The 20,877-nt window shown below is 37.4% G+C and overlaps 1 protein-coding gene across 5 annotated transcripts in view; it reads right to left on the bottom strand.

The window, feature by feature from the left end:
- Positions 1–20,877, bottom strand: part of EDIL3 (EGF like repeats and discoidin domains 3) — an 805,830-nt gene that overhangs the window by 137,345 nt on the left and 647,608 nt on the right. For all 5 annotated transcript variants that reach the window (XM_045166535.1, XM_044947327.2, XM_006072355.4 and 2 more), the window contains 3 exons: positions 11,045–11,200; positions 9,042–9,186; positions 504–688 (listed from right to left, as the gene is read on the bottom strand). In XM_045166535.1, the coding sequence (XP_045022470.1) occupies positions 504–688; positions 9,042–9,186; positions 11,045–11,200 (486 nt within the window). The remainder of the gene's footprint in view (positions 1–503; positions 689–9,041; positions 9,187–11,044; positions 11,201–20,877) is intronic.

The raw sequence follows: 20,877 nt of genomic DNA, 5'->3' as shown, positions 1-20,877 counted from the left end.
CTCTGCAATGTCTATGCTTTCCTTCTATAAGCAAGCACTCTTATGAGAATGTAATCAAACCAATCCATTGCTTAGCAACCACAGGTAAAGGGCTAAAAAGCCATGAGTCATGATTCTATGGGAACAATCTGCAGGTCAGTGGCATGATTTCAAGGTGGTTTGGCTTTCTGCTGTGATGCTTTCAAACCAATATTGACACAGAGCATTAGAAGAGATGAGAGTTAAAATGCAAATGATCACATAATCAATTGAATTGACCTGTACATAGTGTGATTTGGTTCACTCTGCTGCCTCAATCTGACAGTAGCATCTGTAAATCAACATCAGCGTAAAAACAACACATGAAAATGAATTCATAAGGAATTTTTGTTTTACCCATTTAGTTAAGCCAAACAGGAAGACACATTTAAATTAGCATGAAGGTAATGACTCCTACAGACACCTAACAGGAAATCTTAGAAGGAAGAATGACAGTGGGTTGTGAGATTTTTAGAAAATATTACCTGTAGCCACTGTGATTGGTCATTGTGGCCGGAGGTCCAAGCATTCACTTTGCCCTGCTTGTCCAGCCGGGCTTTCCTTGGTTCCCAAGTGAACATGTCCATATTGAGAGTTCTGAAGATGCTGGAGGCAGTGATCTGATAGTCTTGTATATGTCCTGATTTCATCCCCAGAGGCTCAGAACAGCCTGGAAGAAAATGAGAAGGGTGCCATGAGAAAAATAATTTATCACCCTGAAAGTCTGCAGCATTCATTTTAGATAGGCAAGAGAAGATTAAGCATAATGCTATTCATTCCCCCAAAGAGACAGCATCCAAAGTCAAAAAAAAAAAGGCTCTAATCGGAAATAAATCTGAAACAAAATCGAAAAACAAGATAGCCAATTCAAACTATTCTGTCTGAATATATTTTGGAAAAATTGAAAACAAGACAGACAATTCAAACTACTTTTCTCTGATATATGATTTTGCAAAATGAAAACAATGTTGAAATGCTCTCTCCTATCTCATTACTGATAGCCTCATAACGGGTCCCTGGTTCTCAATGGTTTCATTCTGTCCTTAAAATTGGAACATTTTCTCAGAAAATATATTTGGTTTTCTTTTATCTGTTTCTATAACACTGCAAATGAGAATTCTCCCAGGACAATGTCATTTTCACAAACTGCTCCGATGTTATATTCTAAACTGGACAGTATTTTATTTTCCAAGACACCTGTTAATCATTATCAGTGACTCTTATAGTACCAATATGGCCTCTTCTGGAAGGTAAGAAGCTATTATTTATTCAGTGTTTACCATGTGCCCTGCATTGTGCTAGTATAAAATTTAATAGGTAACAGAAGAAATGAGCTAATTCTAGCAAAAACCATGACTGGACAGCCTTTTCATACATTTTTGTGTTTCAATCATACTCAATAACTTTTAGTAGTGGATATTTTTTGAAGATTCTCAAATCTGCCACATATATTTTCAAGTGTGACGTGGTGTGAAATTTGGGTTTGTTTGTCTGAAAAATCTAGTCTGTGTGTGTACATATACACAGAATTTAGTAATCTTGAATTGCTGACAAATTTGCTGACAATTCTGACAAAATTACATTCATGAACCTTGTAAAATGCAGTGTGATTACATGAATACATTAGACAGCAGTTGAGTCTTCATTTGTAAAATTTTACGTTTTGGCCAAAGAACACACAAGGTAGTGTGATCATTAAGAAAACCAAAATAAAATAGGAGACTTCTCTGATTAATGCCATCTCTTCACACTCAACTGGTGCTTGACTTACTAAATGTGTCGCCTTGTACCTATTACTAAGCCTGTTTGTGCCTCAGTCTTATCATCTGTAAAATGGTGATAATAATAAGTTCAGTTCAGTCGCTCAGATATGTCCAACTCTTTGTGACCCCATGGACTGTAGGACACCAGGCCTCCCTGTCCATTACCAACTCCCAGAGCTTGCTCAAACTCACATACATTGAGTCGGTATTGCCATCCAACAATCTCATCCTCTGTCATCCCCTTCTCCTCCTGCCTTCAATCTTTCCCAGTATCAGGGTCTTTTCCAATGAGTCAGCCCTTTGCATCAGGTGGCCAAAGTATTAGAGCTTCAGCTTCAGTATCAGTCCTTCCATGAATATTCAGGACTGATTTCCTTTAGGATGGACTGGTTGGATCTCCTTGCAGTCCAAGGAATCTCAAGAATCTTCTCCAACAACACAGGTCAAAAGCATCAATTCTTTGGTGCTCAGCTTTGTTTATGGTCCAACTCTCACATCCATTGATGACTACTGGAAAAACCATAGCTTTCACTAGACTTTCATTACTTTCACTAGCTTTCATTACTTTGTCAGCAAAGTAATGTCTCTGCTTTTTAATATGCTGTCTAGGTTGGTCATAGCTTTTCTTCCAAGGGGCAAGCGTCTTTTAATTTCATGGCTGCAGTCACCATCTGCAGTGATTTTGGAGCCCAGGAAAATAAAGTCAGCCACTGTTTCCACTGTTTCCCCATCTATTTGCCATGAAGTGATGGGACTGGTTACCATGATCTTGGTTTTCTGAATGTTGAGTTTTAAGCCAACCTTTTCACTCTTCTCTTGCACTCTCATCAAGAGGCTCTTTAGTTCCTCTTCACTTTCTGCCATAAGGGCTGTATCATCTGCATATCTGGGGTGATTGATATTTCTTTCAGCAATCTTAATTCCAGTTTGTGCTTCATCCAGCCCGGCATTTTGCATGATGTACTCTACCTATAAGTTAAATAAGCAGGGTGACAATATACAGCCTTGATGTACTCCTTTCCCCATTTGGAACCTGTCCTTTGCTTCATGTCTGGTTCTAACTGTTGTTTCTTGACCTGCATACAGGTTTCTCAGGAGGCAGGTAAGGTGATCTGGTATTCTTATCTCTTTAAGAATTTCCCACAGTTTGTTGTGATCAAGAGTCCAAGGATTAGCATAGTCAATGAAATAGAAGTAGATGTTTTTCTCGCATTCTCTTGCTTTTTCAATGACCCAATGGATATTGGTAATTTGATCTCTGGTTCCTCTGCCTTTTCTAAATCCAGCTTGAACATCTGGAAGTTCTCAGTTCACATACTATTGAAGTTTAGCTTGGAAAATTTTGAGCATTATTTTGCTAGCGTGTGAGATGAGTGAAACTGTGCAGTAGTTTGATCATTCTTTGACATTGCCTTTCTTTAGGATTGGAATGAAAGCAGACCTTTTCCAGTCCTCTGGCCACTGCTGAGTTTTCCATATTTGCTGGCATATTGAGTGCAGCACTTTCACAGCATCATCTTTTAGGATTTGAAATAGCTCAGCTAAAATATCATCACCTCCACTAGCTTTGTTTGTAGTGATGCTTTCTAAGGCTCACTTGACTTCGTACTCCAGGATATCTGGTTCTAGGTGAGTGATCACACCAGTGTGGTTATCTGGTCATTAAGATATTTTTGTATAGTCTTCTGTGTATTTTTGCCACCTCTTCTTAATATCTTCTGCTTCAGTTAGGTCCATACCATTTCTGTCCTTTTCTGTTCCCATTTTGCATGAAATGTTGCCTTTGTATCTCTCATTTTCTTGAGGGGATCTTTAGTCTTTCCCATTCTATTGCTTTCCTCTATTTCTTTGCTTTGATCACTTAAGAAGGCTTTCTTATCTCTCCTTGCTATTCTTTGGAACTCTGCACTCAGATGGATATACCTTTCCTTTTTTCTTTCACCTTTGGCTTCTCTACTTTTCTCAGCAATTTATAAGGCCTCCTTAGACAACCATTTTTCCTTTCTGCATTTCTTATTTGGGGGGATGGCTTTAATCAATCTATCCTATACAATCTTATGAACCTCTGTTCATAGTTCTTCAGGCATTCTATCTATCACATCAAATTGCTTGAATCTATTTGTCACTTCAACTGTGTAATCATAAGGGATTTGATTTAGGTCATACCTGAATGGTCTAATGGTTTTCCCTACTTTCTTCAATTTAAATTTGAATTTTGCAATAAGAAGTTCATGATCTGAGCTACAGTCAGCTCACAGTCTTGTTTTTGCTGACAGTATAGAGCTTCTCCATCTTCAGCTGCAAATAATATTATCAATCTGATTTTGTTATTGATCATCTGGTGATGTCCAAGTGTAGTCATCTCTTTTGTTGTTGGAAGAGGGTGCTTGCTCTGACCAGTGTGTTCTCTTGGCAAACTCTGTTACCTTTGCCTTGTTCATTTTGTACTCCAAGGCCAAACTTGCCTGTTACTCCAGAGATGTCTTGACTTCCTACTTTTACATTCCAGTCCCCTATGATGAAAAGGACACCTTTTTTTGTTGGAAGTTTAGAAGGTCTTTTAGGTTGCCACTGAACTGTTCAGCTTCTTTGGCATTAGTATTTGGGGCATGAAAAGTGAAAGCGTCTCAGCTCAGTTCAGTTCAGTTCAGTTGCTCAGTGTGTCCGACTCTGCGACCTCGTGAATGCAGCACGCCAGGCCTCCCTGTCCATCACCAACTTCTGGAGTTTATCCAGACTCATGTCCATTGAGTTGGTGATGCCATCCAACCATCTCATCCTCCCTCATCCTCTTCTCCTCCTGCCCTCAATCTTTCCCAGAAAGCCACTCAGTCGTGTCCAACTCTTTGCAACCCTATGGACTATACAGTCCAGGGAATTCTCAGGGCAGAATACTGGAGTTTGTAGCCTTTCCCTTCTCCAGGGGATCTTCCCAACCCAGGGATCGAACCTAGGTCTCCTGCATTGCAGGCAGATTCTTTACCACAAAGGAAGCCCAAGAATACTGAAGTGGGTAGCCTATTCCTTCTCCAGGAATCTAACTGGGGTCTCCTGCATTGCAGGCTGATTCTTTACCAACTGAGTTATCAGGGAAGATTTGGGGCATAGACTTGGATTACTCTGTTATTGAATGGCTTGCCCTGTAAGAGAAGAGAAATCATTCTTTCACTTTTGAGATTGCACCCAAGTACTGCATTTGGACTTTTTGTTGACTAAGAGGGCTACTCCATTTCTTCTAAGGGATTCTTGCCCACAGTTGTAGATGTAATGGTCATCTGAATTAAACTTGCCCATTTTGGTCCATTTTAGTTCACTGAATTCTAAAATGTTGATGTTCATTCTTGACATCTCCTGTTTGACCACTTCCAATTTACCTTGATTCATCGACCTAACATTCCAGGTTCCTATGCAGTATTGTTCTTTACAGCACTGGACTTTACTTTCATCACCAGTTACATCTACAACTGGGCATCGTTTTTGCTTTGGCTCAGCCCCTTCATTCTTTCTGGAGTTATGTCTCTACTCTTCTCTGGTAGTATATTGGGCACATACCCATCTGGGGAGTTCATTTTTCAGTGTCATATCTTTTTGCCTTTTCATACTGTTCATGGAATTCTCAAGGCAAAAACAATGAAGTGGTTTGCCATTCCCTTCTCCAGTGGACCATGTTTTGTCAGAACTGTCTCACAATGACCCATCTGTCTTGGGTGGCCCTACACGGCATGGCTCATAGTTTCATTGAGTTAGACAAGGCTGTGATCCATGTGATCAGTTTGATTAGTTTTTTGTGATTGTGGTTTTCATTCTGTCTGTACTCTAATGGATAAGGATAATAGGCTTGTGGATGTTTCTTGATTGGAGGGGTAATACTAAAAATGACCTCAAAGAAGTATTTTTAAAAAGCAGTTAATCAACTATTTAGAAACAGTGCTGGCATGTAGCTAGCATTCAGCAAATGTTAGCTAATTTATTATTTCCATAAAATTCATAATTTATTTTATTTCATAAAATTCAAGTCAGCATATCAGTGGGTATTAAAGAATATATTATGACTGACTGCAGTTTCTAATGGAGAAGACAATGGCACCCCACTCCAGTACTCTTGCCTGGAAAATCCTATGGATGGAGGAGCCTGGTAGTCTGCAGTCCATGGGGTCGCTAAGAGTCAGACACGACTGAGTGACTTCCCTTTCACTTTTCACTTTGATGCATTGGAGAAGGAAATGGCAACCCACTCCAGTGTTCTTGCCTGGAGAATCCCAGGGACAGGGGAGCCTGGTGGGCTGCCGTCTATGGGGTCACACAGAGTTGGACATGACTGATGCGACTTAGCAGCAGCAGCAGCAGCAGTTTCTAAAACTAAGTATTTTAAGTGTAATCTAAGAGTGGTGGCTTAAACTCTTCTTTGATAAAACTAATTCTTAACTACAATTGCTTGCTTTCTGTTCTAGTCAATCTAAATCAGTTTTTCCTTCTTGAGGTTCTTCCATGTTTGTCTTCACCTGTACCTTCTAGGAAACTCCTATCTATGCAAAATGACAAAAACTGACACACAGGTTCAGCCAATTGGATGTCTAGCTCAAGTTTTGCTACCATAGGAAACCTATACCCCAGGTCTCATAAATATTTCTAGATCCTAAATATAAATGCTAGAAAAGAAAAACATTCATGACCAACTGCTAATATCCTCAAAAATTCATGACAAATCTCAAAGATTCCAGAAAGCTCTAAAGTCTTAGTAGCATGCTGCTTGTCTTCAAGCAGTTCTAAATTAACATGCATTCTCTGTATTATGACTGATAATAATAATAATCAGTCAGTCTGATTTCTGACTCGTTCATCTGTCATCACCACCAACTCTCTGTCCTCCTCCTACCTTGCCACTGGAACTTTGTACAACTGCTTCCTTGGCTTTTGGAAGAGACACAAGTGAAAGGAAACATATTTGTTTTTCTCCTTTTGTGATATAACACAGTACTTGATGTGTTGGATAGAAAAGGAGCACCTTTACTTTGACCACTGCTGCTCAGCCACAGAATTCATTTCATTGCCCACTTTATTGTCCACCACTTAGCCCAGAGGAGGTGCTAAATAATTTGCTCAAAGTATGAATGAATGATTATTCCTCTACTAATTATGATCATGGTGCATTTCATTCTGAGCATCTTAAGTCACATCTCTTTCAGAGAATATTGGGGAATTTTCTTTTTTAAGTGTCTGGGAAATGATTAACTGCTATCTCCCACCCTGAGAGATCTTATAACAGTTTATTGACTCCTATAAGGCAGCCTAGGTTTTACACTGTTGCACGGGACTGTGGGAAACAGTTTGGTATATTATGCTACTGTTTATTGCCCAGTGTTATAGCTAGCCTCTCTTGCCAGTTTACCTCATACCATGAATTTCCCTTCTCATCCATAATATTTTATACATATAAATTAACTTTTTCACCAGAATGGACAATGTGTATCCATGTTATGGATAATAGTTGAACAGAATACAGTATTAACAACTCAACTGATTATTTTTACAGTTGAGATGCCCTAACTTTTATCAACATTCCTCAAGAGATATTATTCCCTGCATATACTTTTAATATCAATTTGTGGGGTCAGGAGATGGGGGATGACTTCTTTCTGAAAATGTAAAAATACATAAAGGGTCAGGTATAATCTCTTGTCAAACTTGAAAGTAAAACATATTCATATCTTAAGGGTATAAACTGCGCCATGTCTGAGACTGGCCTTCATGAATCAAAAGACTGAAAAATTGGGGAAGGCGATGTTCACCAACTAAAAGCATAGAACTTGCAGCAGACTTCATTGCACGAGGGCTTCCTCCTGATTGCTTTATGATGAATGAGTTCAGGATGATGCTGGCCCGTGGTGATGCAGTGACACGCAAAATAAACACTGTGTAGCAATAATTCTGCCGAGATTTACGGGTAGTCAGTAAGCCTGCTCGAATTACCAAAATAGGGAAAACGTCCCTATCGGGATAATTAATGGTACTAAATCTGTACCATGGATTGCTTCATAAAGGAAACCCATATATAGCATGAAAGTGTGATTCTTAAAATAGATTCACTCATCTGCCCAAATGCCTTTTAATTCCTTTGAATGTAAGGGGTTCATTTAAAGTTTGGTTGTTTTGATCAGTCTCTTGCAGTTCCTCCTAAACCATTCCCTTTCTTAACATCACAAATAAACCCAAGAAGGTAAATAGAAAGTGTGCATTTTAACCATTATATGCAACCTTTTGAAATGAATAAAATGCTCTCAGTTCTCTCTTTGCAGGGATGTGTTCTATTTTTAACTAAATGGTCTATAAATATGAAAGTCTCTCATACTTGGAGGTTGTACTAAAAAGTGGGACACAAATGGATATTTAGTGTTCGCAAAAACACAGTAATTTCAACAAAATTTCAGGCCATAGTGACAAAGAGTGTTGTAAATGTTGATGACAGAAATATAAGAACCATCACCAAAAATACAGCACAGTGAAATGCCTGGGCAAGATTTTCTGTTTAGTTCAGAATCTACCTAGATTGAAAGTGAACAACTAAGAGACCCAGTCATAAAGTCTTCATTTTTATATCCAGTCTTGAAGCTCCAGGAGGACTAGAATTATTTAAATTTGAGACCTTTGGTAGTTATCTTTGTGTTTAAAAACCACTTTTTGAGTAATAGGTAAGTTGCTAGATAATAACGATCTAGGAATTCATAGTAGCAATCTTGGTTTTTAAAGTATTGTCTCCTTGGAAACAATGATAAATTTACATATTTTGGAAAACCTAAAGAAAAAAAAAGATGAAACTAAATGCTTATGGTAGATGTACAAACAAAAAGCTTACTTTTCTATGTTGTATAGTCTAAATGTAACTGCAATTTATGAAGTCAGGCAGATTCCAGTTTTCACTGAAATTTTGTCATAAAACATAAATCATAGTTGCTATTAAAATTAAAAAGACACATTTAAATTTGACAAGAGTTTGCAGTAAAAATTTGTTGTATTTTCTTTGACCACTAAAAGAAACACATTGCCCCTTCTACATTAATCCCATTCTGTAGTGTGTTTTAGAACTTGTTTCTCTTTTACCCTCTCCCTCTTGCTCCTTCTCACTGAACCAAGCCCTAGACATTTTGTAGCAAAAATGAATATCTATGAATATTGAAAAACTGCAAGCTAGCAACACACTACATACAACTGTGCTTTGTTTTCCTTTAAAGAGAATACAAAAATAGATAATATGAGACTCACCTGACAGTTCACATCCAAGAAGTTCCATTCTCAAAGTGCAATGCCTTCGACAAACTTGAGGGTAGAGTCTCACATATTGAGCTTTTATGGGGGGTGTGAAAGAGTTAGCATAGGGTGTGTTGTTATCAACGTTTCCATGGAATACCTATATAGAGAAATAACAGAATTTAAAATTATTCATTGCAGCTTTAAAAAAAAAAAACAACCCTATTTTCAAATGTTGACTCTATATCCTACCCAACCAAATCCCTCAAAGATTGGATTAAATAATTTAGAGGTCTGGAGCTTTTAGAGAGCACCTTGCCATTGGGCTTCCCTGGTGGCTCACAGGTTAAAGCATCTGCCTGGAATGCAGTAGACCTGGGTTCGATCCCTGGGTCGGGAAGATCCCCTGGAGAAGGAAATGGCAACCCACTCTAGTACTCTTGCCTGGAGAATCCCATGGAGGGAGGAGCCTGGTAGGCTATAGTCCATGGGGTCTCAAAGGGTCAGACACGACTGAGCGACTTCACTTCACTTCACTTTGCCATCAGGGCTTCCTTTGTGGCTCAGCTGGTAAAGAATCCACCGCTTGCAGTGCGGGAGACCTGGGTTCGATCCCTGGGTTAGGAAGATCCCCTGGAGAAGGGAAAGGCTACCCACTCCAGTATTCTGGCCTGGAGAAGTCCATGGTGTCACAAAGACTCGGACATGACTAAGCAACTTTCACTTACTTTGCCATCAGAAGCAAATCTAAAACCTATAGATAGAATCCTCATTAAAGCTGTAAACCACTGTAACCTATGGCTTAATCTATACCCTATTATGTTGGGTTTATCAATTTAAGTCCAGTCCTTTAGAATGGAATGCTTCTAAAGGGAAATGCCTCCTCAACTTAGTCCGGGATCTGGGTCTATCTATTCATTTTGCTACTTAGTAATTATGTATGTTGTTTTAGGAACCAGCCTTCAATGATATTTCCTGATTACTTAGTTTCCCTAAAGTGAAGTCGTTCAGTCGTGTCCAACTCTTCACGACCCCACGGACTGCAGCCTACCAGGCTCCTCCATCCATGGGATTTTCCAGGCAAGAGTAATGAAGTGGGTTGCCATTTCCTTCTCCAAGCTGTGATCAAATTTATGATGCTTTAGGGTCTGAGTCCTCAAGTACCAGATCATTGGATAAGAGACTCATATTTCTTTATATATATATATATATATATATATATCTCCAGTGAAAAACCAATTTAGCTCTAAAATTTAAATGCTAAAATGTGTTATTTTTAATTCCTTTAAATCTCATTTCACTTTATCTTTTATATAACCTAGTAATCAAAAAACCTATTTAATTTAAGTAGTTAATTAAAAAATCTTTCATAAAATTTATCAGTCTATTTTAATGATTCAATTTTAAATGGAATGAGCTACATTTCTGCTTTTTAAAATTAGAAATTTGTGTTAAAATTAATCAAAAATTTGGAAATATATGAAAGGGCAAAGGAGATACTGAATATCATTACGGAAGATGCACACAGATATATATTCCTCTAAAATACTTTATTCTGCAGAATAACAAAAATTTCTTCCAATATTAAGATATTAAGTATAGAAAGATATTTATGTTTTCTATAACTCGATGTTTCTCTTCAAAAATTTTATTTTTTCTTTAACAGTTTTGATCTGTATTTATTTAAGGAGAAGGATGATCTGTCAAAGCAATAAAATGAAATTTAAAGCTGACTGTTGTTGAAATAAAACTTAACTGTCATGCACAGGACCATGCTAACCTTGTGATAAAGTGTTTATTGTCCCACCAATTAAAATCTGAGGAAGATTTAAATGGTCGCTACTATACACTGATAATTTGGGATAACTCCTTACCCTCTCCACACACCACTGGTCCTATTAAAAAAGTCATAAATTTATTTTCAACAACATAAGACTACTTTTGAATATTCAGTAGTCACTTGGTAATAGATTACATATGACAGGTTATGTTCAATAAGCATGACATGGAAGTCTTACCATGTCTTCATTGGTGCCTTTCGCTTTGTACATTGTCCAAGTTTTTCCATCATTACTATATGCTATTTTGTAGGATTTGATATACTCTGGACTTCCAATCCTCTTGGCTCCTTGAGTAATCACACCAGTAACTCTCATTTTTCTCTGTAAATTTATCTGAGGAGAGAAAGCACAATCAACTATAATTTCTCTGCTTTCAGATAACAATGCTTACAGTGTCACATTTGAAAATGGAACATTTTTATTTATTAGTGAAGATTGAAAATAGTATAAATCAAGCCTATATCAAGCTTAGCTTCAAAATGACTTTCTCTAATGGCATACTTTTCATTTTTAAAGTAAAGCAATATATGTGAACAAGTTTTAAAAAGGGTAATGTGTCCCCAAAATATAAGTATTGAAAGCATTTGGTGGTTATGATATGTAAGTATGATTTAGCAAAGTGAAAAATGAGCATATTATCTTCTCAAAATAACCTCAATGACGTTACCATGAAACTAATACCAAAATACTGTTAATGTGCCTCAATTGCTTTAGACTTCAAGAAATTCCCTTAAAATAAAACATGCAAATCCCTGAGATCTTTGAGTGTTAAGGTAAAGATAACAATGATGGCAAGAAACAAATGCAAAAGTATCTTCAGTTTCTGAATCTTTATATTGTAGTTTCTGCTTGTGTTAAGTACACACTCGTCATGGAGAGTTTTTCACCAAATACTTTCCATTATATGGAGATGTTCTAACTGATGTTTTCTCTCCATATTTTCTCCCCATTCCAAGTCATAATACAACAGTTTGCTACAGCATAATTATCACCTAAGAAGTTTTTCAACATTTTTCTCATATTTAAGTATAAATTTCCTTTCAATATAACATAATAATTCATTAAATACTACCATGTAAGAAAAATATTTTCTACATATATGACAAACATTAAAAATTGTTACATTCACTTTAAAATGCCTTTATGATGTCTATAAAATCTCAAGTTCAGTAGAAAGGTAATGTTTTAATGATCTTGACAAATTGCTATAAAGCTCTCCTCTCTTAATTATTAATATTAATAATAACATAGTATAAGAGATTTAAATTGGTGTAATTCAGAGACCATTTCCAGAGAAATCAGGAAATCTTCACATTCATGTAAGTGGTAAGGGCTTTCTACTCTCTGATGGGACTCTAAGAGTTAACATATGAAATGGCAGAGGTTGTGCATGAAGAAACCAGCTCCTCTAGAATCATTTGTTTTTAATATGTACATTCATGTCATATATTTAAAAAGTCAAAAATTGGAACTACAAAAGCAATCCCTGGAGTTTGCACCCCAGACAAACACTGCAACTCAATTAAGTTCAGTCGCTCAGTCGTATCCGACTCTTTGTGACTGCATGGAATGCAGCATGCCAGGCCTCCCTGTCCATCACCAAATCCCAGAGTTTACTCAAGTTCACGTCCATTGAGTTGGTGATGCCATCCAACCATCTCATCCTCTGTCATACCCTTCTCCTCTTCTCCATCTTTCACAGCATCAAGGCCTTTTCAAATGAGTCAGCTCTTCGCATCAGGTGGCCAAAGTATTGGAGTTTCAGCTTCAACATCAGTCCTTCCAATGCACACCCAGGACTAATCTCCTTTAGGATGGACTGGTTGGATCTCCTTGCAGTCCAAGGGACTCTCAAGAGTCCTCTTCAACACCACAGTTCCAAAGCATCAATTCTTCGGTGCTCAGCTTTCTTTATAGTCCAAGTCTCACATCCATATATGACTACTGGAAAAACCATAGCCTTGACTAGATGGTCCCGTTGTTGGCAAAGTAATGTCTCTGCTTTTTAATATGCTGTCTAGGTTGGTCAAAATTTTCTTTCCAAGGAGTAAGTGCCTTTTAATTTCATGGCTGCAATCATCATCTGCAGTGATTTTGGAGCTCCCAAAAATAAAATCAGCCACCGTTTCCACTGTTTCCTTATCTATTTGCCATGAAGTGATTGGACTGGAAGCCAGGATCTTAGTTTTCTGAACGTTAGTTTTAAGTCAACTTTTTCACTCTCCTCTTTCACTTTCATCAAGAGGCTCTTTAGTTCCTCTTCACTTTCTGCCATAAGGGTGGTGTTATCTGCATATCTGAGCTTACTGATATTTCTCCTGGCAATCTTGATTTCAGCTTGTGTTTCTTCCAGTCCAGCATTTCTCATGATGTACTCTGCATAGAAGTTAAATAAGCAGGGTGACAATATACAGCCTTGATGTACTCCTTTTCCTATTTGGAACCAGTCTGTTGTTCCATGTTCAGTTCTAATTGTTGCTTCCTGACGTGCATACAGGTTTCTCAAGAGGCAGATCAGGTGGTCTGGTATTCCCATCTCTTTCAGAATTTTCTAGGTTATTTTGATCCACACAGTCAAAGGCTTTGGCATAGTCAATAAAGCAGAAATAGATGTCTTCTGGAACTCTCTTGCTATTTTGATGATTCAGCAGATGTTAGAAATTTGATCTCTGGTTCCTCTGCCTTTTCTAAATCCAGCTTGAACATCTGGAAGTTCACTGTTCACATATTGCTGAAGCCTGGCTTTGAGAATTTTGAGCATTACTTTCCTAGTGTGTGAAATGAGTGCAATTGTGTGGTAGTTTGAGCATTCTTTGGCATTTCCTTTCTTTGCAATGGGAATGAAAACTGACCTTTTCCAGTCCTGTGGCCACTGCTGAGTTTTCCAAATTTGCTGGCATATTGAGTGCAGCACTTTCACAGCATCATCTTTCAGGATTTGAAATAGCTCAACTGGAATTCCATCACCTCCATTAGCTTTGTTCATGGTGATGCTTCCTAAGGTCCACTTGACTTCACATTCCAGGATGTCTGGCTCTAGGTGAGTGATTACACCATCATGATTATCTGGGTTGTAAAGATCTTTTTTGTACAGTTCTTCATTGTGTTCTTGCCAACTCTTCTTAATTTCTTCTGCTTGTTAGGTCTATACCATTTCTGTCCTTTATTGAGCCCATCTTTGCATGAAATGTTTGCCTGGCATCTCTAATATTCTTGAAGATGTCTCTAGTCTTTCCCATTCTGTTGTTTTCCTCTATTTCTTGGCACTGTTCACTGAGGAAGGCTTTCTTATCTCTCCTTGCTATTCTTTGGAACTCTGCATTCAAATGGGTATATCTTTCCTTTTCTCCTTTGCCTTTCCCTTCTCTTCTTTTCACAGCTATTTGTGAGGGCTCCTCAGACAGCCATTTTGCTTTTTTGCATTTCTTTTCCATGGGGATGGTCTTGATCCCTGTCTCCTGTACAATGTCACGAGCCTCCTTCCATAGTTCATCAGGCACTCTGTCTATCAGATCTAGTCCCTTAAATCTATTTCTCACTTCCACTGTATAATCATAAGGGATTTGTTTTAGGTCATACCTGAATGGTCTAGTGGTTTTCCCTACTTTCTTCAATTTAAGTCTGAATTTGGCAATAAGGAGTTCATGATCTGAGCCACAGTCAGCTCCCGGTCTTGTTTTTGCTTCTCCATTGTTGGCTGCAAAGAATATAATCAATCTGATTTAAGTGTTGGCCATCTGGTGATGTCCATGTAGAGAGTCTTCTCTTGTGTTGTTGGAAGAGGGCATTTGCTACGACCAGTGCATTCTCTTGGCAAAACTCTATTAGCCTTTGCCCTGCTTCATTCTGTACTCTAAGGCCAAATTTGCCTGTTACTCCAGGTGTTACTTGAATTCCTACTTTTGCATTCCAGTCCCCTATAATGAAAAGGACATCTTTTTTGGGTGTTTGTCCTAAAAGTCTACAATCTTTTATTTCCCTGGATTTATGGATTTTAAGGGACTTCCTAGGTGGTGCTAGTGGTGAAGAACCCACCTGTCAATGTAGGAGGAGACATAAGACACACGTTCAGTCCTTGGGTGTGAAACATTCTTTGGAGAAGGAAATGGCAACCCACTCCAGTATTCTTGCCTGGAGAATCCCAAGGACAGAGAAGCCTGGCAGGCTACAGTCCAGAGGGGTCACAAAGTGTCAGACATGACTGAAGCGACTTAGCACAGCACAGCACATAGACTTTAAATGTGTTAATATGTTAAAGGAAATCCTGAATCCTTCATGTAGTCAGTATCCTTTCAAGCTTCTGAAAGTTTGCTAACATGGCACAGTCCACTTTCCTCTCTATTCTGAGTTTCTCTAAATCTCATTTTCTATCTCAGACTGTTCTTCCCCAACTAATGTTCACAAAATGATTCTGTCTTTGTTATTGTTGTTCTTTTACTCAGTCATGACTGACCCTTTGCAACCCCATGGACTGCAGCATGCCAGGCTTCCCTGTCCTTCACTATCTTCCAGAGCTTGCTCAAACTCATGTCCATTGAGTTGGTGATGCCATCCAAGCATCTCATCCTCTGTTGTTCCCTTCTACTCCTGCCTTCAATCTCTCCCAGCAGGGGCTTTGTCTTACTCGATTCTCTGTCTTACTTGTTTATAAAGAAAATCCAGAAATTGGATGAGCTAAAGAACTGGGGTGAATGGTCCCCAGCCTCTGATATATGGTCCCCAGCCCATCTTTCATTCCTGTAATACAAACCTATAAACGATATTTTTCTTATTAATTTCTGGGCCTGTGGGTCCTTTTTTCTCCAACAGGGCCAAGTGAGTTGACTCACATATCCAATTTTGCTTTTCTCATTTTAGTACTTAAGACATCAAAATCACTGACATGAATACATTTTAAGTCCCACTTTTGTTTGGAGGTACAAATAAGATAATATTCCCCATCAAGGTAAATTTTGCTTATTACTCTTTAATCTCACTTCTCTAAAGATTGATTTGGGAATTTTAATTGCTAGATTTGTTAAAGGTAAGCTCCAAAAGAGACTATCTTAACATATTAGGTAAATGAGCACAGCGCTGTGAAAGAGCCATATTCATCCACTATCTTATATACAGCATTCATCTTCATTTTTCAAATGCAGAGTCTTCATAGTTTAAATCTTTCTAATATATATAAAAAACACCGGACACTATGAATAAAGTGTCCTCCCATTTTGCAAGCCAAATTCCACTTGAAAGTGCTGAACATTCCTTTTTCAATTATCTTTTATCTTGTTTCAATTATCTTGTTTACACCTTCTTGTAGATGGTCAAATTATCTCTGCTAGAGTTGCAGCTGATGAGCTGTTGACTAATTTTTCTGAAGCTTAAATTGAGTAACAATCAAAAAATGAAAATCTGAGTACATATTTCGAAGGCATGGCAGAAATGATGTTTTAAAAGATTCTTATTTGCTTTAATATTTATAAGCTCTGAATATATATTTCAAGGAGCTGGAACTCCAGAGAGTAAAGCAGCACCCTCCTTGGGTTGTATCTATTTTAAGTAGTTGAAAGTAAAAGTGTTAGTTGCTCGGTCGTGTCCAATTATTTGTGACCCCATGGACTGTACCAAGCTCCTCTGTCATGGAATTCTCCTTTCATATACTAAACACTTTAAGTAGGTATTTGTAATTAAATTTCAGTACTGTTTTCATCAAATAAAAAATAAACACCAAAAAGTGATTCACAGAATACTGGTTCAGGGATTATTAGCAATTATTAAGTTTTAGGCTTTTGAGTTCCCCTTTATCTAGCACTATTAAGCTTGAAATAATAAGAAAATCATATATAAAAGAGCTATGATTTCACTGTCATGGTTATATTCAAATTTAAATACCAGGAATTTATATTACTGTAAGAAATAAACTAAGCCTTGGAAGAAGGTTATCACCTGATTTTAGAAATATCTCTACCACAAAACTTATTGCAAGCAATTCCCTTTTATCCTACTCCAACATTATTTATGGGTTTTTGTGATTCTTTGTAAAATAACATTGGCTAGAAAGTGATCTGATTTCTATTTTGTCTTTTTCTGCCTTTATGAAGGTCTAAATATAATAAAGAATGGGGATTGCATCAGAAATTCCAAATTACTCCCTGTGACCTTGATAGATGTTTAGATATGCAATAAAATATTTTCATTTATTTATCTTTTTTCAGAGAAATTATTTTTTGTACACTGCATGTCCTTAAAAAATAAAAGTATTTACATTCTATGGTATTTTGAATGAACTGCTTTCCCTGTATTAATGTAAATATTAAGAAACATAATCTGGACCTAGAATGCCTAGAATCCAGGCAAAGCCCAGACAGAAGACAAAAAAAGACTGAGTTTCAGCCCTGGTTTTTTCCACTTCTCACCAATATAATCTTCAACAACTTGTCTAAGCTTCCTGAAATTTAATTTCCTCCCCAGTAAAAGGAATTTTAATAGAATTCTTATGTGTGAAAATTATATGATAGAATGCATGCAGAAATTTAGTAACACCTGCCACTCAGAAAGCTCTGTGGTTGCTTTTTTGGGTTGATTTTTAGTTTTTTTTGTTCTTTAAATGAAAAGGAGCATTCCTTTTCCATGTTCTTCCCTTATGTGAGCTGATAATCATAATAACCATATTTTAAAAATATGAAATCAACTTCCAAAGCTATGTACTAATAAGACATCCAGGGCTATTATGTTTACATGTGTGTGCCTGTGTGTGTGTGTGTGTGTGTGTAAATCTAACCATTAGATTCAACATGGGGGAATGGGAGAAATCAATGAGTTCCTCACAAGATGGCAAACTAGCGTGGGCTTCTAGCTCTCTCTGCTGAATCCAGCATCAAATATAGTCTAGGACAGAAAGCCTTCTGAGACTGATCAAACTCTAACATAAAAAACCTTGGGAAACCCTCAGGAGTCTTTGAGACTTCAGTGCATGTTTGTGTGTCTGGGGTGTGCACAGAAGAAATCCATGGGCCAATTATGATGAAAACAGGTAACTGAGGGAAGAGCCTTCTAGATGTGCCATTTCTCGTTCTCATTTTGTTTGCCTGCTGCTGCTAAGTCACTTCAGTCATGTCCGACTCTGTGCGACCCCATAGATGGCAGCCCACCAGGCTCCCCCGTCCCTGGGATTCTCCAGGCAAGAACACTGGAGTGGGTTGCCATTTCCTTCTCCAAGGCATGAAAGTGAAAAGGGAAAGTGAAGTCGCTCAGCTGTGTCCGACTCTTAGCGACCCCATGGACTGCAGTCCACCAGGCTCCTCCGTCCATGGGATTTTCCAGGCAAAAGTACTGGAGTGGGGTGCCATTGCCTTCTCCTTAGTTGTATACAGCCATAGTCAATTCACCTGGAGTAACGAAGCTAGGGCATGGGTTTCACCTTTCCTTCCAGGTATATCACTAGCCAAGATATTAATAAAAAACAACTCTCTCAGGAACAGAAGAAGAAAAAAAGAACTAATAAAGAAAAAAAATAATTTAAAAGTGGCAAGTTAAGACTTCACATTTAAAAAAAAAATCTCTAAGATAAAGAAGTTTTTGGAACACAGGACAGAAACAAGTATATAAATAAGAACCAATTGGAAATAATGAGAATAAAAAATATAAAGTAAAATGAAGTTTAAAATGAAGGTGAACAAGTTCCCATTGGGGCTACTTCAAGCAAAGAGTCACAGTTGAAGAAGACAGTAGTGAGCAGAAAGACAGGTTATGAAATCCTTTCTAAACAACAATGGGATGGGATAAAGGTATTGTTCATATTGGCAGATGATATAAAAATTTACTTTGAAAATTCAAGAGAAAGTAATAATAAAGATTAATTAAAAACTTCTGCCGGTTTGCTTAATATAAGATCCACATTTAATTAATCTGTATCAATAATGATCAAAGGAAAATATAATACAAATAATCAAAAAAGCATGATCCTGGCACATGCAAAGGCAGTCTGATCAATAAAACAGAAGAGAAAATCAGTAAATAGATCCCAGTATGTAAGGAAATTTTGCATACGAAATAAAGAATACTCAAATTAATGGATAAAATGAGCAAAGGATTTAATTAGTTGAGATCTAAGGAAATACCTATGAATATTAAACATGAAAGATACTCAATCTTACTCATATAAATCAAATTAAATCTACCCGAAGTTACTAAAATTCACCTTTCACAAGAGCAGAAAGCAAAAAAAAAAAAAAAAAAAATTATACGGTATAGCAAAAGTATAAAGAAATAGGCAAGCATATACATTCAGGGTGAGAGTATAAACGGCAGTCTTTTATGAAGGACAATTTATGACTTGAAACAAAATGACAAATGCATATTTTCTTCAAGTCACCAATTTCATTCTAGGAATGTTGGCTGCAAGTATAATCATATATAGGCAAAATGATGTAGGTACCAAGTTGTTCTCTGTGTACAAAGTTGTCCCCTGCAGTGCTATATATAACACAATTTCAAACAATTTAAAATGTCTATCTTTAGGGGTCTAAGCCATTTTATTATGGAGAAGTCCAGAAAATGAATACAATTCAGTTGTAAGACAAAAGAATAGGAATGAAGGAGAGAAAGCAGACAAGGAGAGAGGAAAGAGAGATCTTGGCATACAATTTAAGAAATTACTGCTTTCAAGTTTTGGTGTGCTACCAAAGCAGATCTACAATTATCTGGAAACTGCATGAAAAGAGGAAGTAACAGGGCAATGTGTACTGCATACTCCTCTTCACTATAAAGGGCAAATAGCATGCATATTTTCTTATATATAATTATAATTATATAGCAAAACCAAGAAACTGCCTAACGATAGTTTCAAATGCAGGTAAACAGATATCTTGAAGAGAGAAGTAGGAAGAATTTTTATTGTAATCTTCTGTGTCTTTTGAAACTTCTAATGTGTAGGTGTCTTACCTATTCAAAATACACATACAATTAAAGTGGAAAAAAGATGCTATTGATAATACCAAAATAATTATAAAATACCTAGAAATTTACCTCAAAAATAATTAATTAATATGATCTTATGGAGAATATTTTTTTAACTAGAAGATCTTATAGAATACCAGTATAAATTTTAATGGATGAAATAATACAATAAATTTATTCTTTCAACTCTGTAAATTTGCCATAAAAATTTTACTCTAAAAACCTATACTTTTTTATTTTGAATGATACATTGACAAACTTCCATTAATAGCAAAATGAGTCTTTAAAAAGAAGTAATAAAATGGGAGAAGTCTGCTATGTATTAAGAATTCCGGAACCATGTGAAATAAAAGTAATGTGGTACTAGCACATAGGAATACCCAGACCATCTTACCTGTCTCATGGGAAACCTGTATGCGGGTCAAGAAGCAACAGTTAGAACCCTGTATGGAAAAACTGATTGGTTCAAGATGCAGAAAGGAGTACGACAGGGCTGTCTGCTGTCATGCTGTCCATTTAATCTATATGCTGAGCACATTGAGAAATGCCAGCTGGATGAGTTACAAGCTGGAATCAAGACAGGTGGGAGAAACATCAACAACCTCAGATATGCAGATGACACCACTCTAATGGCAGAAAGCAAAGGGGAACTAAAGAGCCTCTTGATGAGGGTGAAGGAGGAGAGTGAAAGAGCTGGTTAAAACTAAACATTAAAAAAAATGAGATCATAGCATCCAGCCCCATCACTTCATGGCAGATAGAAGGGGAAAAGGCAGAAGCAGTGACAGATTTCCTCTTCTTGGGCTCTAAAATCACTGTGGGTGGTGACTGCAGCCATGAAATTAGATGGCAATTGCCTCTTGGCAGGAAAGCTATGACAAACCTAGACAGTGTATTGAAAAGCAGAGACATTACTCTGTCAACAAAAGTCCATATAGTCAAGGCTATGGTCTTTCCCGTGGTCACACAGAGTTGTGAGAGCTGAACCGTAAAGAAGGTGGAGCACCGAAGAATTGATGCCTTTGAACTATGGTACTGGAGAAGACTCCTGAGAGTCCCTTGGACAGCAA

Source organism: Bubalus bubalis, chromosome 9 (assembly GCF_019923935.1).
Source record: "Bubalus bubalis isolate 160015118507 breed Murrah chromosome 9, NDDB_SH_1, whole genome shotgun sequence".
NCBI lineage: Eukaryota > Metazoa > Chordata > Mammalia > Artiodactyla > Bovidae > Bubalus > Bubalus bubalis.
This window is presented reverse-complemented; position numbering and strand designations above follow the sequence as displayed.